This window comes from Urocitellus parryii, chromosome 7 (assembly GCF_045843805.1).
Source record: "Urocitellus parryii isolate mUroPar1 chromosome 7, mUroPar1.hap1, whole genome shotgun sequence".
Taxonomy (NCBI): Eukaryota; Metazoa; Chordata; class Mammalia; order Rodentia; family Sciuridae; genus Urocitellus; species Urocitellus parryii.
The window spans coordinates 134,451,622-134,470,055 of NC_135537.1; the positions used below are offsets into that span (position 1 = coordinate 134,451,622).

General features: G+C 37.9%; 1 protein-coding gene across 3 annotated transcripts in view; it reads left to right on the top strand.

The window, feature by feature from the left end:
- Zzef1 (zinc finger ZZ-type and EF-hand domain containing 1) overlaps positions 1-18,434 on the top strand; it is a 125,774-nt gene that overhangs the window by 3,836 nt on the left and 103,504 nt on the right. For all 3 annotated transcript variants that reach the window (XM_077800513.1, XM_026393916.2, XM_026393917.2), the window contains exons 2-4: positions 11,458-11,602; positions 16,239-16,433; positions 18,117-18,288. In XM_077800513.1, coding sequence (XP_077656639.1) covers positions 11,458-11,602; positions 16,239-16,433; positions 18,117-18,288 — 512 coding nt within the window. The remainder of the gene's footprint in view (positions 1-11,457; positions 11,603-16,238; positions 16,434-18,116; positions 18,289-18,434) is intronic.

The following is an 18,434-nucleotide window of genomic DNA, read 5'->3' on the forward strand; positions in this document are numbered from 1 at the left end:
GTGCATGGTGTATAGAGTCATCTATTTGCAGATTGTATTGGGCCTTATGAGAAAATATCCACATTGTGTCTATAGATTATGCTCAATGATAATCCCTCAGATGTGGTCCATGGTCCATAGTTAAAATCAGAAGCCTTTCAGTTGCAGTTAAAAATTACATGGGAAGAAAACATGAACAGTTCTACTTTATTAAGGATCCCAGGATCATTATATCATCTATGTGGCAAAAATTGACATTAAGGAGTCGTTAGCATAACATTTGAACTGGTGATTTATAAAATGTTGGAAATTTTTATTTCATTTTTGTAAAAATCCCTGGGACAATCTGGAGTTATGTCATAGGAAAATTAAGTATCCAAACACAGCCACATTCCCAGCCCTTTTTTTTTTTTTAATATTTTAGTTTTTAGTTTTCGGCAGACATAACATCTTTGTTTGTATGTGGTGCTAAGGATTGAACCCGGGCCGCACGCATGCCAGGCTAGAACGCTACCGCTTGAGCCACATCCCCAGCCCCCCCCCCTTTTTTAAAATATTTAATTATTTATTCATTTGGCGGACACAACATCTTTGTATGTGGTGCTGAGGATCGAACCCGGGCCGCACGCATGCCAGGCTAGAACGCTACCGCTTGAGCCACATCCCCAGCCCCCCCACGCCGCCAGCCCTTTTTAATTGCTAAGTTGTGTAGGTCCTTACTAACTTGCTGAGGCTGGCTTTGAACTTGTGATTTTCCTGCCTCAGACTCCTGAGTCACTGAGATTACAGTGTGCTTGGAAGTTGTTTTCATTTCATCTCCCTCTTTACATCAGCTCAAATACATGGTATCTGATGACTTAGGCCAACTCTGTGGAGCAGGTGGATGACAAGTACCAAACTAAGAATGGAACAGAGAACTAAACTAAGGTCTTAAAAGGATCAGTGATTCATGTAAGATAAGAAACTAAGTTTGGGCACCATCTTTCAAAGACTCCAGAATTTGTGCTCTTTTCCCCTTAAGAACTGGTGCTCTGGGTTCATTTTTCTTTGGTCTTGAAAGTAGATAATAAACTCTTTAATTTTCCCCTCATGCCAAGGAAGGCTGGGCAGGGATAATGCAAACTGGAGAAAAAAAGTCATGTGTTTTTCTTGAAGCTTGTTTACCATATTCAGGTTTGGTATGGGAGGAGTTGGGGCTTGGTTTGATACTAATATTTGGTGACCCCAACTGGTTAGCATTGGTTAGTTGAAGAGGGCACTTTTGTCTCAAAGCCAAGGTTTAAAGTCTTGGTGGTGATAATCTCACAGTGGTTCTTCTATCCATAAATGAGCAACAATTATATCAGAAATAGCCAAAGAAAATAAATATTGGCCATACATTTGATACTGTGCTTTAAAAATATTTCTGTCCTTAGACTTGAATAAACTTCTGTATGTATGATACATTTAGTTCTACACCTAATTTCCAAAAATGTAAAATAAGTTTAAGCGTTTTGTGAAATGATAAAATGTCTTTGTTGTAACAACTGAAATGACAAGTGATTTCCTCTTCATTCATTTTTATAGTAGCTAACGTAAGGCTGAGCATGGTGGCCTACACTTGTAATTCCAGCAACTCAAGCAGGAGGCTCAAAAGTTTGAGGTCAGCCTCACCAACTAAATGAGACCCTGTCTCAAAACATAAAAAGGGACTGTGGATGGATTTAGCTTGGTGGTAAAGTGCCCTGAGTTCAGTCACAAAAAAAAAAAAAAAAAAAAAAAAAGCTAACAGTAGAGCAAATTATCATGGGTGTACATGATTTATTATGATAATGCTAAGAATTCCCAAGTATATCATGCTTGTTAATTTGCCTCCCAGTTTGCATTGCTGTTTAAGCCCACCCAGCTATCTTATTTTCACATATCTAAGACCTTAGTGGCTTGAGATGATGTCATAAAGAAGATCTTGGAATTGTACCAGGAACCAAAGTCTGAAAGCTTATCATTTTATAGTACAACACACCTTTTCTCATGGCAGGTGTGGTCCAGGAGAAGGACTCTTTGATTTGCTCACAGGGAGCAACATTTAATAGACTGCTATGTAGAAGCGAAAGTTAAAATTAAATTCTTATTTGACCCCAGAGATTAGAGATTAGATATTTGTATTCTTAATAGGGTATGTTTCTAGAAAATCATGTAGACTGTAGGGCAGAATAAAGTGCTGAGCACAGAACGATAACATGACTTAAAGGGGAGAATTTCAAATGAATGGGTCTTATTAATTTTTCATACTGTAAAATTCATTGGGTTGTAAGCTCTGAGGGAAGGGCCATTTCAGTTCATCTTTGTTCATTGTCTTGGCACAGTCCTGGCTTAAAACCAATGCTTAGTAAGTATTCCACTTGTAGTGGCCTCAGCGTGATTTAGCAAATTGAGTAAGGCTCAGTCATTACACTGCAACTTCATATTTCATATTCTATCTGTAGCCTTTTACTAATAATGTATTTATTGACATTGGAGAAAATAGTGTAATATAGCTTTTTTTTTTTTTTTTTAGAAGGCATAAAACTTTATTTATTTATTTTTTTTATTGGTCGTTCATAACATTACATAGTTCTTAATACATCATATTACACGGTTTGATTCAAGTGGATTATGAACTCCCGCTTTTATAATATAGCTTTTTTAACTAAAAATGTTTTTTAATTACTTCTGAGTTTAGAGAAAGTTTGGAGAAAAACCCTAAAGCCTATCTTGGTATTTTCAGGTCAAAAGCATTAATCAAAAAAAAAAAAAAAAAAAAAAAAACAAACAAACCCGTAGAATGACTTTGAGCTCAAGAACTGTGCAGATAGAATTATGCAAATGTACTTCTCTGCCCTGTGTATGTGCACCAAAAAGTGACAGCAGACTATAAGCATTGCTTACCTTCTTTTCAGAGCCCTCATCTCCCCACTGCCTAAGGGACCAAATACATATTGCTCTGAATGGTTGGAGCCCACAGGCCAGCCTGTCTTCTTCTTCAGCCTCATCTCTCTCTGTCCCACTGCAAAGCCCTGTGCTAACTCATGGAACACCTCCCTTGTCATGTGTGTGGACCTTACTTCTCTTAATTCTTCAGAATTTTCCACCTTGACACCATCATCTGGTTTGCACCAAGCCAGCTTGAGGCATGATTCAGATGGCCTGTTGCTCCATCCTAAGTCTCTCTGCTTTCAAGGACCACAGAACAGCACTTAACTAGTAGCATGACATTTGAGAACATCTTCACCAGGTGTGAGATGCTGAAGAATTTGCCTGGCAAGGGAAGAAAGGGATATTCCTCTTAAAAGACAAAGCAAATATATAGAGATGGAAGAGAGCAAATTTTGTGAATGATACTCCTTTGGCACCTCATTAAGAGTCTGAGCTGTCTGGGACCCTAGTAGTCATTGCATATAGAATGTCCCTCTCCTTACCCTTCCATAACATCCTGAATGGATGTGTAGTTAGCCTGTTAATGCTGTCAGACACTTTTCACTTTATGAATTTGTCCCTGCCACTACTGTTCTTTGGACTGAGCTTGAAACTTGGGCCTAGAGCCAACCTATTTGTGGCCAAATCCTAGTTCTGCTATTCTTAAGCCAGGTGACCTTGATGACCTTACTTTACCACTGTGTTTCTTAGTTGCCTCATTTGTAAAATAAGCAGAATAATAGTATCTGCCTTATATAATTGGTGCAAGGAGTAAGTGAATTAATTGATGTAAAGTGCCTAGAATAGTGCCTGCCATGCTACATACTCATAAATGTTGTAATGGGCTGTGCTATTTATTCCAGTTGCTGTGTGACAGACATTTAATACTTTACTTAAACAAGGAATGTCAGACAGTCTTACAGATGAGCACCCTGAGGCTATAAATGGATAGGTGACCCACTCAGTAGACCAATGGAAGACAGAGACCAGATCCAGATTTTTGGACTTTTGATGGAGTGTGTTTCTTTTGTTGAGCCAGCATGTAGCCTTCATATTTAAGTCAGTTCATTGCATTCTGTTGGTCTAAATCCACAGTTTTGTTTTGCAATGACTTAGGTCTCCATTTTCATGTATGCAATATGATCTGATGTGGGTTAAGTGGTTAAGTAGATTAAACAGGAATGGATGAGAATCTGAGCCCTATCTTATGCTGCCTGCAGGCTGTGGCAAGTTCTTTAGAGTTGGATGGAGAAAAGAGAGAGCTCAGAGATTTTTTTTTTTTTTTTTTGTACCAGAGATTGAACCCATGGGCACTCACTGAGCCACATCCCCAGCCATTTTTAAAAATATTTTATTTAAAGTCAGGGTGTCGCTGAATTGCTTAGCCTTGCTAAGTTGCTAAGGCTGGCTTTGAACTTGAAATCCTCCTGCCTCAGCCTCCCCTATGCTTTAGACAGGTCTTTAAGCATGTGGTCTCCTAAGTGCAAGAAACTTCAGAGGTTTTCTGATCAAAGAATGGAGAATGGAGGCAGGGAACTTTGATTCAATATCAGATATGTGAACTGGGGCAAGTTTCTTTTATAGCTACAAAATGGGAAGGTTAATAGTAAGTATCACTACTATTATAAAGAATTAGTGATATTATGCACATAAAATGTTTTGAACAGTATCTAACATATGAATTAGAGTTCCCCAGTCTTTGTCATTCCTATTGAATGGGCTACAGCTGTGCTAATCCCATCAGACCCTGAGTCATACAAATATCATTTTCTCATATACTATAATGCTGGAGAGTTGAGAATTAGGTATTACCTAGTACTGTAGTATTGACACCGTGGAGCCTCAGGACACCTTTCTTCTTACTCAGTGGCTCCACTTTTTATATTTGTGTTAGGCTTAAAATTTCTTTCTTTCTTTCTTTCTTTGTGTGTGTGGGGGTGGTATGTGTATGTGTGTATGTGTTGCTGGGGATTAAACCCAGAGCCTTGTGCATGCTAGGCAAATGTTATACCATGGAGGTAAACCCCCCTCCATCCTAAAATTTTTCTTTATTATTACAAAAGCAACATGATGTAGATTACAGAAGGTTAAAAATATGGAGGAGAAGGGAGGCTGGGGTTGTGGCTCAGTAGCAGAGCACTTACCTTGCACGTGTAAGGCATCTGGTTCAATTCTTAGCACTACATAAAGAATAAATAAAAATAAAGTTATTGTGTCTGTCTACAACTAAAAATTATTTTAAAAATACAGATAAGCAAAACCAGGAAAATACAAAACACACTACCATTGTTAACATATTTGTATTATTCTGGGGTTTTTCCCTCATTTTTTTGTGACATTAGTGATTGAACCTAGGGCCTTGGTGCATGTTCTATCAGTAAGCCCTTTATATGCATACACATTTATATATTTTGTATCAATAAGGGAAATGCACACATGCTTTTTTATACATTTTTATATTTTGTGTCAGTGTGGGAAGTACTTACATGCTTTTTATTCAATCTATATTCTTTTGTAACCTACTTTTTTCAATTAATGTTCCTCACCTTTGCAATGATACATTTCTGTTTAACATCATGTGCAGTCTATATTCAAATTTATCCAGTTGTCCCCAAATCTCCTTTTATTGTGGTATATCCATTGTATATAAAATTTTGTTTAGAGGAGAGAAAATATTATAACCCTCCCCACCCAGTGCTGGGGATCAAACCCAGTGTCTCATGCATTCTAGGCAAACTACTCTACCAGTGAACTATACCTTCAGCCCAATGTAATGCTTTAAACTTTTTAAAAAGTTACTTATTCCATCGGATGCTTGAAATGGATACTTTAAAATTTCAGCTTTTATTTTTACCAGTTATCCATGGTTTCAAGATCACGAGACTTAAAACAAAAAACATGTTTTCCTCCTCGAGAGCAGTTACTTTTTAGCTTGGTTCTTGAATATTTGTCTCTGTGTTACAGAATTTTCAGTATTGGGCTTTTTCCATTTTATTCCCAGCATAGATGAGACCTAGTTGTGTGTGTGTGTGTGTGTGTGTGTGTGTGTGTGTGTGTGTGTGTATGTGTGTGTTTTGCTGGGGATTGAACCCAGGGCTTTGTGCATGAGGCAAGGTAAGCACTCTACCAACTGAGCTATGTCTCCAGTCCCGAGACTTAGTTGTCATTTACCTTCCCATGCCCACACCTGCACATCTCTTGGCCTCCTGGGATTGTATCAATTTTGTTTAGATCACCCTTTGAGGTTTATGTTATTATGACTATGTAAATTCTTTTCATAGCTGAGTCACGCTATGAAAATAGTTTACTTATGAATTCTTTTGTTTGCTCTAGAGTTAACAGTTGAACTGGTACTTTTTTCTTTTTCTTTTCTTTTTTGTGGTGCGAAGAATGAAACACATGGCCCCACACACTCTAGGCAAGTGTTCTACCACAGAACTGTACCTCCAACCCCTGAATTGGTACTTTTATTTTTCATGTATTTTATCATTAATTCAATCCCAGATTGTCTGCCTGAATTTCATCTAACAAAAAATATTGAATGTATTCAGACACATGGATATTGTGTCAGTTTTGTCTTCTCAAAGAAATATTTCCCAGAGCTTTCTGCTCTGATTTAGTTTAGATCAGCCGTGCTGTGGTCTTAGAATCTCCATCATCATAGGGATTCATTTTTTTCTTCTAGTTGGATCCCATTCATTCTTTCCCTTTCTTGATATGTTCATTCTGGTAGCCATATCCTCTAGTAGCTTTTTGGAAAAGGGAACATTAAGTAGTTCATTTATTGAGAACTCTGCATGTGTAAGAATGTCTCCATTCTACTCTCCCACAGTATTTTGGCAGAGTATTAACTTCTGTTTTTAGAACTGGGCAAAAATGTTGCAAGCACTGCTGCCTTTGCCTTCTGGCTTCCAGTGTGACTGCCGAATCCACCCTACTCTGGTTGTTGACCTTTTGTGAGGAAACTTTCTTCTTCCCAGAAATAGGAACTCTTTCACTTTGTTGTTATGACATTTTGTTGTGATATACTCTCATCCATGGTGCCGATTATTCAGCTCCTTCAGTCTCCAAATTCACACCCTTTAGATAGGGGAATCATAATTTTTGTGATATCCTTCCCTTCCTTTTCTGTGTTCCATCTTTCTGGGACTCATGTTATTTGGAAGTGGGACTTCCTAGACCAGTCCCCTGATTTTTTTCTCTTTTCTCTCTCAGTTTCTATAATTTTTGTCTTTTTGCCCCACTTTTTGGCCCTTTAGTTAACTTTACCTTCCAGCCTTTCTAAAGGTGTTGATTTCTTTGTGATATTTTTATTTTTAAAAGCATTAAGAATTTTCTCAGGAGCTGGGGATGTGGCTCAAGTGGTAGCATGCGTGCGGCCCGGGTTCGATCCTCAGCACCACATACAAACAAAGATGTTGTCTGCCGAAAACTAAAAAATAAATATTAAAAATCTCTCTCTCTCTCTCTCTCTCTCTCCCTCTCTCTCTCCCCCTCCCCCCCCCATCTCTCTCTCCCTCCCCCCTCCCTCTTAAAAAAAATTCTCAGGGGCTGGGGTTTGGCTCAGTGGTAGAGCACTTGCCTAGCATGTGTGAGGCACTGGGTTCAATTCTTGGCACCACATACAAATAATTGAAATAAAGGCCCATTGACAACTAAAGAATATTTTTTTAAAAGAATTTTGTCAATATATTCTCTTCAGTAATAGTCTCCTATTCTTTCATGGTTGCAATATCTTATTTTATCTGATACTGGTGGTAGTGGTTGCACATCTCTGAATATACTAAGACCCAGTGAATTATACATTTTAACAGTGAATTTTATGGTAAATTGTGAAAGTAGAATTAAAATGTCTTTACTCTCAGTGAAAGTAGAATTAAAATGTCTTTTAAAACAATTTTATGAGGACATTAATCATCCTTTTGAAGTTTTCTTCTCCTTGCATAGTCTTCCTTTTCTTCTCATTTCTTTCTTGGTGTTTCACATTAAAGCTTTTCTCAAATGTCTCCTGGTTCCGGATTGTCCACTCACTAAAGAATGAGGACTAAGAACTTAAAATTTGGATGCTCCATATATCTGGCTTGTTGACTGGTGAACCTTGATGTCAGGTGAATTGGCTGGGCCCTTTCACTGGGAAACTCCTTTTCAGATTCTACAGGGCTATTCCCTAGGGCTTGTCAGGTTCCACAGAGAAGATTCTTCCTTCTCCTACTGAGAAGGGTATGGGACCATGTGCTAGCATTCTGAGATCCCTGAGGGGAGGTTGAGTTTTGACATATTTAGCAAGTGAGCATCAATTCCCTTATTTTCAGCATGGGGTTCTCACTTTCAGCCGTGCCTGGTATTTCTGTATTTCCTGCTTCACAGTCTGGACTGCTCTCCACAGAGTCAACTCCAGGCTTCTATAAGATTGGGAGGGGAATCTGCCTTTTCTTTTTTTTAACAGAAAAATTTAAGCATAAAGTAGAAATAAGAGTAGAGCGGCTCCCATGTACCTATTAGCCAGTTTCAGCACTTACCAACTCAAGACCAATTTTATTTGATTAGAAGACTTCACCTACTAATCTCTCCCATTCAAATTATTTTGAAGCAAATCTTGACATCATATTATTTTATCCATAAATGTCATTATGTATTTCCAAAAAATAAGAACTTCTTTAAAAAAAACCCACAAAATAATAACATTCTTTCCACTCAAAAACAAAACAAAATAGCTAGTGACTCCATAAGATCGGCATCCAGTCTCTTTTTCTGTGGTGCTGAGAATGGGACCCAGGGTCTCATATACCATAGGCAAATGCTCCACCACAGAGCAACATTCCTAGCCCTTTTTAAATTTTATTTTGAGGGTCTCAACTTAGTTGCCCAGGTGGCCAGGGAATCCTCCTGCCTCAGCCTCCAGAGTAGCTGGGATTTATAACTGCTTTTTTTTTTTGAGAGAGAGAGAGAGAGAATTTTAATATTTATTTTTTAGTTTTTGGCAGACACAACATCTTTGTATGTGGTGCTGAGGATCAAACCCGGGCCGGACGCATGCCAGGCGAGCACCCTACCTCTTGAGCCACATCCCCAGCCCTATAACTGCTTTTAAAATGAACTTTGATTAATCATTTCCATCTTCTGTAGTACCTATTCTATCAAATCTTAAGCTTCTGGAGTCTTGCAGTGTAAAGCAGTTTGTTTCTCAGATTACCCACTCCCAGTGTAGGATCCCACTTTCTTGGGTCAGCCTACTTGGTATTACCCATCTGTCTATTTCTCAGCTTCCAAAATTTTGTAGCTATTGCATTATCTCCTATTTTCTTTGTCCTTGTGCTTTCAAAAAATAGGAAATCCATTTATAATATTGTCTTAATGGGACTCTATGGGGAAACAGAGGTAAGTATATTTGTTAAGTATGACTTTTTTTTAATACATGGTTGGTTGTCTGGCTGTTCCTCTGAAACTCTGAGGGATGGGGTGGACATTCCTTCTTAGAGCTGCCTAATCCATTTTATATACTGAAAAAAAACAAGTCCAGCTTTTCCCTCTAACTTCTATTTGATGAAGTTAATTTCAACCACTACTTTCCCACCTTCCCATAATAGCTCATCATATTTAAAGAGAAGGATTCTGTTACTTCCTACTATTTCTTCTCCATTGCAAAGAGTCCATGGTCCAGGGAAATAACTCATTAGTAGAGTGCTTGACTAGTGTATGTGAAGCCCTGGGTTGATCCTCAGCAATACCGAGAAAGAGGTACAAAGGCAGGGAAAAAGAAGAGAAAGAGAAAGGAAAAGAAAGTGAAGACAAAATAAATGTTGATATTTAAGATTCCATGGAGGGGCTGGGGATATGGCTCAGTTGGTAAAGTGCTTGCCTGGCATGCACAAGTCCCTGGGTTCAATCCCTAGCACCATTAAAAAAAAAAAAAGATTCCATGGAGCTGGTCCCCACAGGCTATAATTTAATTTCTGGTCTTCTTATTTCATTTCTTTTGGTATATAACTTCACTCAGCTTTCCCAGTTAGTTCTAATCAGAGGAGAACAAGATCTCTCCTTTGGAACATTTTAACTTGATTAGTGCAGTCTTTGAACCTGTTAACTTTTTGGATACTCTGTGTCAGGTTGATTAGAGATGAAAAGAATGCTGCCATCTTTATTTTGCACATCACTTCTAAGCTCTCTGTCCCGCATCTTGCACTCATGCTCATGGTTTTTGGGCTCAAGCACAGGAATTTGCATTTGTTCCTATTAAACACTGTATTGTTCAGAGATCTGTGTTGGGATGGAAATAGAACTACTGTGTTATGAAACCTCAATAGGATATTTCCATATTTTATAGAGCAGTGAAATAAGGAAAAGTTTTAAGGAAGAAAAAGGCTTACTTGGCAAAGAGGACCAGTAACTCCAGAGTATTTCATGGTAATGAGGTTTGGGAGTACAAGTATCACAACAGGATGGAAGCCACAATGAGGCAGGAACTGAGATCCAGGTAGAGGGTGTAGCTGTTCCAAGAGAAAGGTCTTGTAGGATATAAGAGGGAATGAGGTCAGGGTTACCAGAGGCTGCCTATTAGAAAGGAGGCAGGGAACACTGTACTGCAAATGGCTTTCACTGTATTAAACTCTGTTCACGTGTCCATTATGAAAGTAGCTGTCTGTGAGTTTGGCAATTTTTATTCCATTTTTCAGATCAAGAAGCTGAAAAAGAAGGAAAAAAAAAGAATGTCCAAAGAAAGTTTTTATTTTTTATTTTTATTTTGGTATGGAGATTGAATCCAAGGGCTCTTAACCACTGAGCCACATCCCCAGCCCTTTGTATTTTTTTATTTTGAGACAGTGTATTGCTGAATTGCTTAGGGTCACCCTAAGTTGCTCAGGCTGTCCTCAAACTTGTGATCCTCCTGCCTGAGCTTCTCAAGTCTCTAGGATTACCGGCATGTGCCACTGCACCATGCTCCAAAGAGTTTTGTTTTATTTTGGTACTGGGGATTGAACCCAGAGGCAATGATAAAGTGGGTTAAATCCCCAGACCTTTTTTTTTTGTTGTTTGTAAATTTTGAGACCAGGTCTTGCTAAGTTACTTAGTGTCTCCCTAAATTGATGAGGCTGACATTGAACTTGTGATCCTCCTGCCTTAGCTTCCTAAGTCACTGAGTACAAAGATTGTTTAAAAGAAAAATCCTAGATAAACCTGAGGTGCTACTCTAAGCCAATTTTTTTTTTTAAGTTTTGCTTTTTGTTTGACACTATGCAACCATTGAAAAATTTTGCAGTGGATTCTTTCTTTTCAAATTATTTGTTGGGGAGGGGCATCTCCTTGGAGGAGAGATGAGATGAGATAAGATGGCAAAAATGGCATGTATGTGTATACTGGTAATATGTCCTACAAAGCACAGTGAGGGTTATGATTCTGAATTTATTTGTTCTTTGCATGATAAATAGAGACTCTTCTCCCTGCAACCAAAACAATAAAACAAAATAAAAAATCATTGGTCTTGAATTATAAAAAAGAAATTAAAAATTGAAACAGTGCAGATTTTTTTGCATCCTTGTTTTATAGGCCTTTGCCCAGTTTGATGCTGAGGGTGATGGTACTGTTGATGCTGAGAACATGTTGGAGGCCCTCAAGAATTCCAGTGGAGCTAATCTTCAGGGGGAGCTAAGCCACGTCATCAGACAGCTACAAGCCTGCTCTCTTGTTCCAGGTAAGACTTTCATGGGATTTTCAAATGCTCAAAAGTGTTCTCTTAGAACCAAAATTAATTTATTGTGCTTTAAATTGAAATTAGACAATCTTGAAATTGGGCAAGCTTATTGGCACAATGAATAAAGTTCCCCCACTAGTATTCACTGGGCACATAATCTAAACTAGCACTCAGCATAGCCATCTCTTTCATTCCCCATTATAATGATGACTCCCCAGTTCTACTGTTTTTGTGAACCTTTGTCAGAAGGCTGCCTTCCTTAGTGGATCTTCTATTCACTCTTCAAGAGACTTCTCTGTCCCTCCTGCATTTCTTTTCTGGAACATATTAGCATTATAATTTATTAACAAATGACACAATTATTTGTTAAATGTCTGTCTTCATTCTTGTACTATGAGCTTCACGAGGACAGGGACCTTCTCTTTTAATTCTGCTGTCCTCACATTTGACTTTTTTTTTTTTTTTTTTTTGTACTTGGTAAGCATTTTGTTTTTGTGTGTGTTTTTAGAAAGCTATTACTTTGAAATTTAAGAATAAATAAATTAAAAGTAAGCATTGCTGCTTCTATCTTGTACATACAGAAAAACTTAGCCTATTTTTGAATGATTTTCTTTGGGAGCTCTGACTCATGTAAAGACAGAATCAGAAAAAAAAAAAAAAACTAAAGAGAAAACAGTTGAGTTTCAAGGGGAAAAAAAAACATTGTACATCTTCCTTTTAGTTGCAGTTCATCTTACCTAAGAATTTTTCCTGCTCTGTACACTCTGTGTTAGAATACTTACTATATCGGGCTGGGGATGTAGCTCAAGCGGTAGCACGCTCGCCTGGCATGCGTGCAGCCTGGGTTCAATCCTTAGCACCACATACAAAGATGTTGTGTCCGTCGAGCACTAAAAAATAAATATTAAAATTCTCTCTCTCTCTCTCTCTCTCTTAAAAAAAAAATAGAATACTTACTATAGCTAGGGCAGCAGTGGAGGCAAAATAGATTTGATAGACAAATGTAAACCTAGTTCTTTTGACCCCTCTGGCTTACTGTTTAGTGATGTATTGAGCTAGGGAAGGATATCTGTATTTTAATGAAGAATGCATACTTCCATTCCTCCTTAAGTTGTCTTTAATTATGTAATTTTTATAGGGCATTATAGGTAGCCTGTACATATTAGCATTTTTTCTAGTCTCGTGGCAGTTTTAAAATTATACTGTGAGCCAAGCGAGGTCGCATGTGTCTATAATCCCAGTGACTCAGGAAGCTGAGGCAGGAGGATCCCAAGTTCAAGGTTACCTGAACAATTTAGCAAGATCCTATCTCAAAATTTAAAAAAATGAAAAGGGCTGGGGATGTAGCTCAGTGGCAAAGCAATTCCCAGCACCAAAAAATAAGTAAATAAATAAATTATACTTGGAGTTGCATTTGGCTGATATATATTTTAGCATTTACATATTACTGTCATCTTTGCATTGTTTTGCAGGATCTTCATGTGTATACTTTAGTGAGATTTTTCTGGAGAAGAGAAAGGGAGTATGCACCAGGGAATCTATCAACAGTTAGTACCTATTGCACTGTTGTGCTGATGCCTGGGGCCAGGGGCAAAAGAGGGTAGAGAAAAATTTAGTGTCCAGATCCCAAAATGCTTACACAGTAGGTACATGACTTAGGACTTTCTACTAAAAGATTTCCATCAACACTCAACTTAAAAGAATTGCATTATCACCATCTTAGGACAAACCTTTGTAAGCTGAAGTCACCTCTGTACTGGCATCTCACAGTTTTCTAATTCCTCTCTCTGATATCCTCCTATACTAAGACTAGTTCCTTTTGTATCCCATTGTAGTGGTGCGTTTTACTAAATTCATTGAACCAATTCATTCATTTACTTAATATTTCAACATCTGAACAGATTTCCCCATCATTCTGGAGGGTTGTTTTAGTGTTTTTGTGGTTGCCGTTTTGTTTTGTTTTATTCTGGAATTGAACCTAAGGGTGCTTTATCACTCAGCTGCATCCCAACCCTTTTTATTTTTTATTTTGAGACAGGATCTCACTAAGTTGCTGAGGCAGATCTTGAACTTGTGATCCTCCTGCTTCAGCCTCCCAGATTACAGGAACTATAGGTGTGCTCTACCACACTCAGCCAGTATGTTTTTTGATGTGGGTTCTGAGCAACTCAGTGCAACATCAGCAGTGTTATGAATATGAGGCCTGGGTCCTCCTGTGTGGGTGGGGAGGGATTAGCTGGACTTTTTGAGTTTTCATAAATCAGCTGTCTCTAGGCATTGGGGATATAGTTTGGACATAGTTGAACTAGGCTATTTCAAGTGTAAAATTTATCCTCAGCTTCATGTTTCATCTTAAAAATTAATACAGAGTTTCATTCTGCATAATGAATCTGTTTCTTATACTATTGAAGACAGCCTCCTCTAGAGACTTCTGGAGTTTTGTTTTGTTTTTCCTTGTATTGGGGATTGAACACAGGCCCTCACACATGCTAGGCGAGCACTGTACCATTGAGCTATATCCTCAGCCCTCTGGACTCTTGGGGGTTGCTTACATGGGTATTTTCAATTTGTGAAAACTCTTTAACTATACAATTATTTGTACTTTTTGTTATGTGTGTTACGTGATTCATTGGAAGGTTAAAACCCCAAACCAAAACTAAACCAAACAAAAAAACCTTCCCCAATCCACAAATATATCTAATCTCCAGGGGAAAAAAAAAAAAAACTATCATGTTTATCCTCCCTTCACTTAACCCTAGCACTCCTAGGTTATGAGCCACTTTGTTTGAGGTGTGTTAATATAGGTTATGAGGAACCAGGGAAAGATTTTAAACAGAGGTATATATGGTCTGTTTTGTGTCTTATAAGATTACCTGGAATGATGTTACATGGGAGGCAGCCAGGGAGTCACTTATCACATCTGTTTAGGGCATATGAGCAGGAGGTGTTGAGGGCAGAGGGTGAACAGAGGGGCAAATTCAGAGGAGTCACACTGGGGAGAAAGACTAGAATGTTGGAAGGAGCATCAAAGGGAGTGTGAGGAAGTGTTCCCCATTCTGTTCCTTTCTTTTCTTTTTCTTTTTTTGATACTGGGGATTGAACCCACAAATGTTCTACCTCTGAGCTACATACCCAGCCCTTTTTATTTTATTTTATTTTATTTTAAGACAGGGTCTCATTAAATTTTCCAAGCTGGTCTCAAACTTGTCCTCCTGCCTCAGCCTCCCAAGTAGCTGGGATTACAGGTGGGCACCACTGTGCCCAACTTTATTTTACCCCTTTCTTGTTGACACATTGTTATGTTACCTGAGCTTCATTTCATCGGTTGTAACCAAGGATACCTTTACCTTCCCTGTCTACACCTTGTGAGGACTGAATGAGGATATGCATGCAAGTACCTTATATGTTGTGAAACATCATCAGAGGTCATGGTAATGGCAGTAGTTGTATTGTAACTTAATATAAAACCAGCTGTGTTTTTACTCTGTAATGCAATAAATTGTATCCCTAGCCTATATCCTATATCTTTAAAAATCTCTATTTAAGGGTTGGAGATTAGTTTAGTCACAGAGCACATGCAAGGCCCTGAGTTCAGTCCTCAGCCCTGAGAAATCCTAAGGAAACAAAAATCTCTAGTTAATATTTACTTGCTTATACATTTTTTTTTAATGATCAGTGTTCCTAAAAAAAGCTACTTTATAGATAGATTACTGATCTCCCTCATGCCTTGCTATCTACCATGTGGAATAAATATGGAGACGGAAAACTTTATTTAAATAAATTGTTTTTAGAAAAGGAACATTGATTTTATTCTGAGATATAGTAATTATCAGATTTTTTTTTTCTTTCTAAATTTTTTAGTTTTTGGTGCAAACACTATCTTTATTTCATTTTTATGTGGTGCTGAAGATTGAACCCAGTGCTAGGTGAGCACTCCATCACTGAGCCACAACCCCAGCCCAATTATCAGAATTTAATTGGAAAGTTGAATACTTTTTTTTTATTGGTTGTTCAAAACATTACAAAGCTCTTGACATATCATATTTCATACATTAGATTCAAGTGGGTTATGAACTCCCATTTTTACCCCAAATACAGATTGCAGAATCACATCGGTTACACATCCACATTTTTACATAATGCCATTTTAGTGACTGTTGTATTCTGCTACCTTTCCTATCCTCAACTATCCCCCCTCCCCTCCCCTCCCATCTTCTCTCTCTACCCCATCTACTGTAATTCATTTCTCTCCTTGTTTATTTTCCCATTCCCCTCACAACCTCTTATATGTAATTTTGTATGACAATGAGGGTCTCCTTCCATTTCCATGCAATATCCCTTTTCTCTCCCTTTTGCTTATACATTTTTAACACTTGAATTAAAACAAATAATCATTGTTCTTCATCTTCTGAAAGTCTATCCAACAAAAATGAAAATAATTCTTAAACTGAGATTGCCAATGGTTCGTTTCTTTAAAACTTATTTAGATTTTTAAATAATTAAGGCTGAAAATATCAATGAAGGCTGTTAATAACTACTTTTAGTTCAGCTAATTCAGATGGGCCACCAGACAGGGAGTGTGGAAACTATTATAGTAGCTTCCCCAAAACACCAAAAATGTATTTTATCTCTTTAGGTTTTATAGACATATTTTCAGAGTCAAAAGAAGGCCTTGGTGTTCACTCATCAATGATACTTCGCTTCCTGCATCGCAATCGGATCTCTAGCATGGTAATTCCCTACCCGATGTTGGACCACTGCAATAACATGTGCACCATGCGGTCTTCGGTTCTAAAGGAGTCTCTGGATCAACTGGTACAAAAAGAAAAGGGTATGTACATAGGAGATTCTCTTGACTCTATCATTGTTTCTTCTAAACCATGCATTTAATAAGATGAGCCAGTCATTGTCCCAGCCTTTATTTCTGAAAACGTAATAGAAACCAGCTTGTAGCCTAATATGATCCATCTTTGCTTGCTTGCTTGCTTCCTTCCTTCCTTCCTTCCTTCCTTCCTTCCTTCCACACAGCCAGATTTAGTTTCTCATCGTTCATCTCTCAGTTTAGATATTACTTTAGGGATACCTTTTTTCATTACTCTAATTAATAGTCCCTGCCTCCATTTCCTCAGTTTCCAACTTCTGATTAATATTACCTTGTAGGTTTAATGACTTACATAGCACTGATTATTTGAAGTCTTAGCATTATTTGTTACCTGTGTTCTGTGGGGGGGTTTTTTGTTTGTTTGTTTTTTGTACCAGAGATTGTACTCAGGGGCACTCAACCACTGAGCCACATCCCAAACCCTATTTTGTAATTTATATAGAGACAGGGCCTCACTGAGTTGCCTAGACCCTCACTTTTGCTGAGGCTGGCTTTGAACTCATGATCCTCCTGCCTTGGCCTCTCAAGCAGCTGGGATTACAGACATGCACCATTGTGCCTGGCTGTTCTGTGTTGCTTTTTTTTTTTTTTTTTTTTTTGGTTCCTTATCCTTTGTAACTGAGACTCCTCTGTCACATAGTAGAATATTTATTTAAGGAATATATATTGAATAAATGAGAGAAACTACCTCAGACTCACTTAGTGATGGTAACAGAAGTTGAGGTGTTTAGACAGGTCTCTGGCACATAATAGGGTTCAGAAATAGATCCAAGTTTATGTGGAACTGTAGAACCAGATAAAATCAGCTATATAAATTAGAATGGAAAAGATGAGTTGTCAACAAATAGGGTTAGAGCAACTATTTAGCCATTTGGAGAAAAAAATAAAACTAGATTCTTATTTCATTTCACTCATTAAAATAGATTTCAGATTTATCAAAAAGTTCAACTGGTGAGAAAATAGTAAGAGTACTAGAGAGGAGCTGGGTTGTGGCTCAGTGGTAAAGTACCCCTGGGTTAAATCCCCAGAACCACCAAAACAAAACAAACAAACAGAAAAACCTGACTCACAGTAAACACTCAAGTAAATGTTAGCTATTATATGGTGTATATACATGATACAATGTATAAAGTGCATTACTTAATAGACTAGTGACCCAGAAGAAAATGAAAGAGGGAGAACTCAGAAACATAAGTGGCTTAAAAAGCCTCACTCATAATTAAAGAAATATAAACTCAAAGTATAAGAAACCGTTTTCTGGTCTGGAGTTGTGACTCAGCGGTAGAGCGCTCACCTAGCAAGTGCAAGGCGCTGGGTTCAAGCCTCAGCACCACATAAAACAAACAAACAAACAAACAAATAAATAAATAAAGTAAAGGTTTAAAAAAATAGAGTTAAAAAAAACATTTTCTTCTCTTGGCATCTTTTTGTAAATATATCAGTGATTTGAGTATTGTACTATAATGAGATAATGGGCAATTCTTGGCCAATGGATTCTTTGGAAGGAGATTTTAAGGAACACTACAGTTTCTGGTGCCAAAGTGACCAAGCATTTTCTGTTAGATATTTTAAATGACCATTTTTTCTCTTTGTGAAAGAGATGTCATGTGGTAAATTCTGATTTTCCTGCAGAAAGCCCTGGAGATCTAACCAGAAGCCCAGAGATGGATAAACTCAAATCAGTAACAAAGTGCTATGCTTATATAGAAACATCCTCCAACCCTGCTGACATCGACAAGATGACAAATGGAGAAACATCATCCTACTGGCAGTCAGATGGCAGTGCCCGTTCACACTGGATTCGGTAGGTAGCACAGCACGTTTATTTATTTATTTATTTAGGTATCAGGAATTGGACCCAGGAGCACTCAACCACTGAGCTACATCCCCAAACCCTTTCTATATTTTATTAGTGACAGAGTCTTGCTAAGTTTCTAAGGCTCGCTTTGA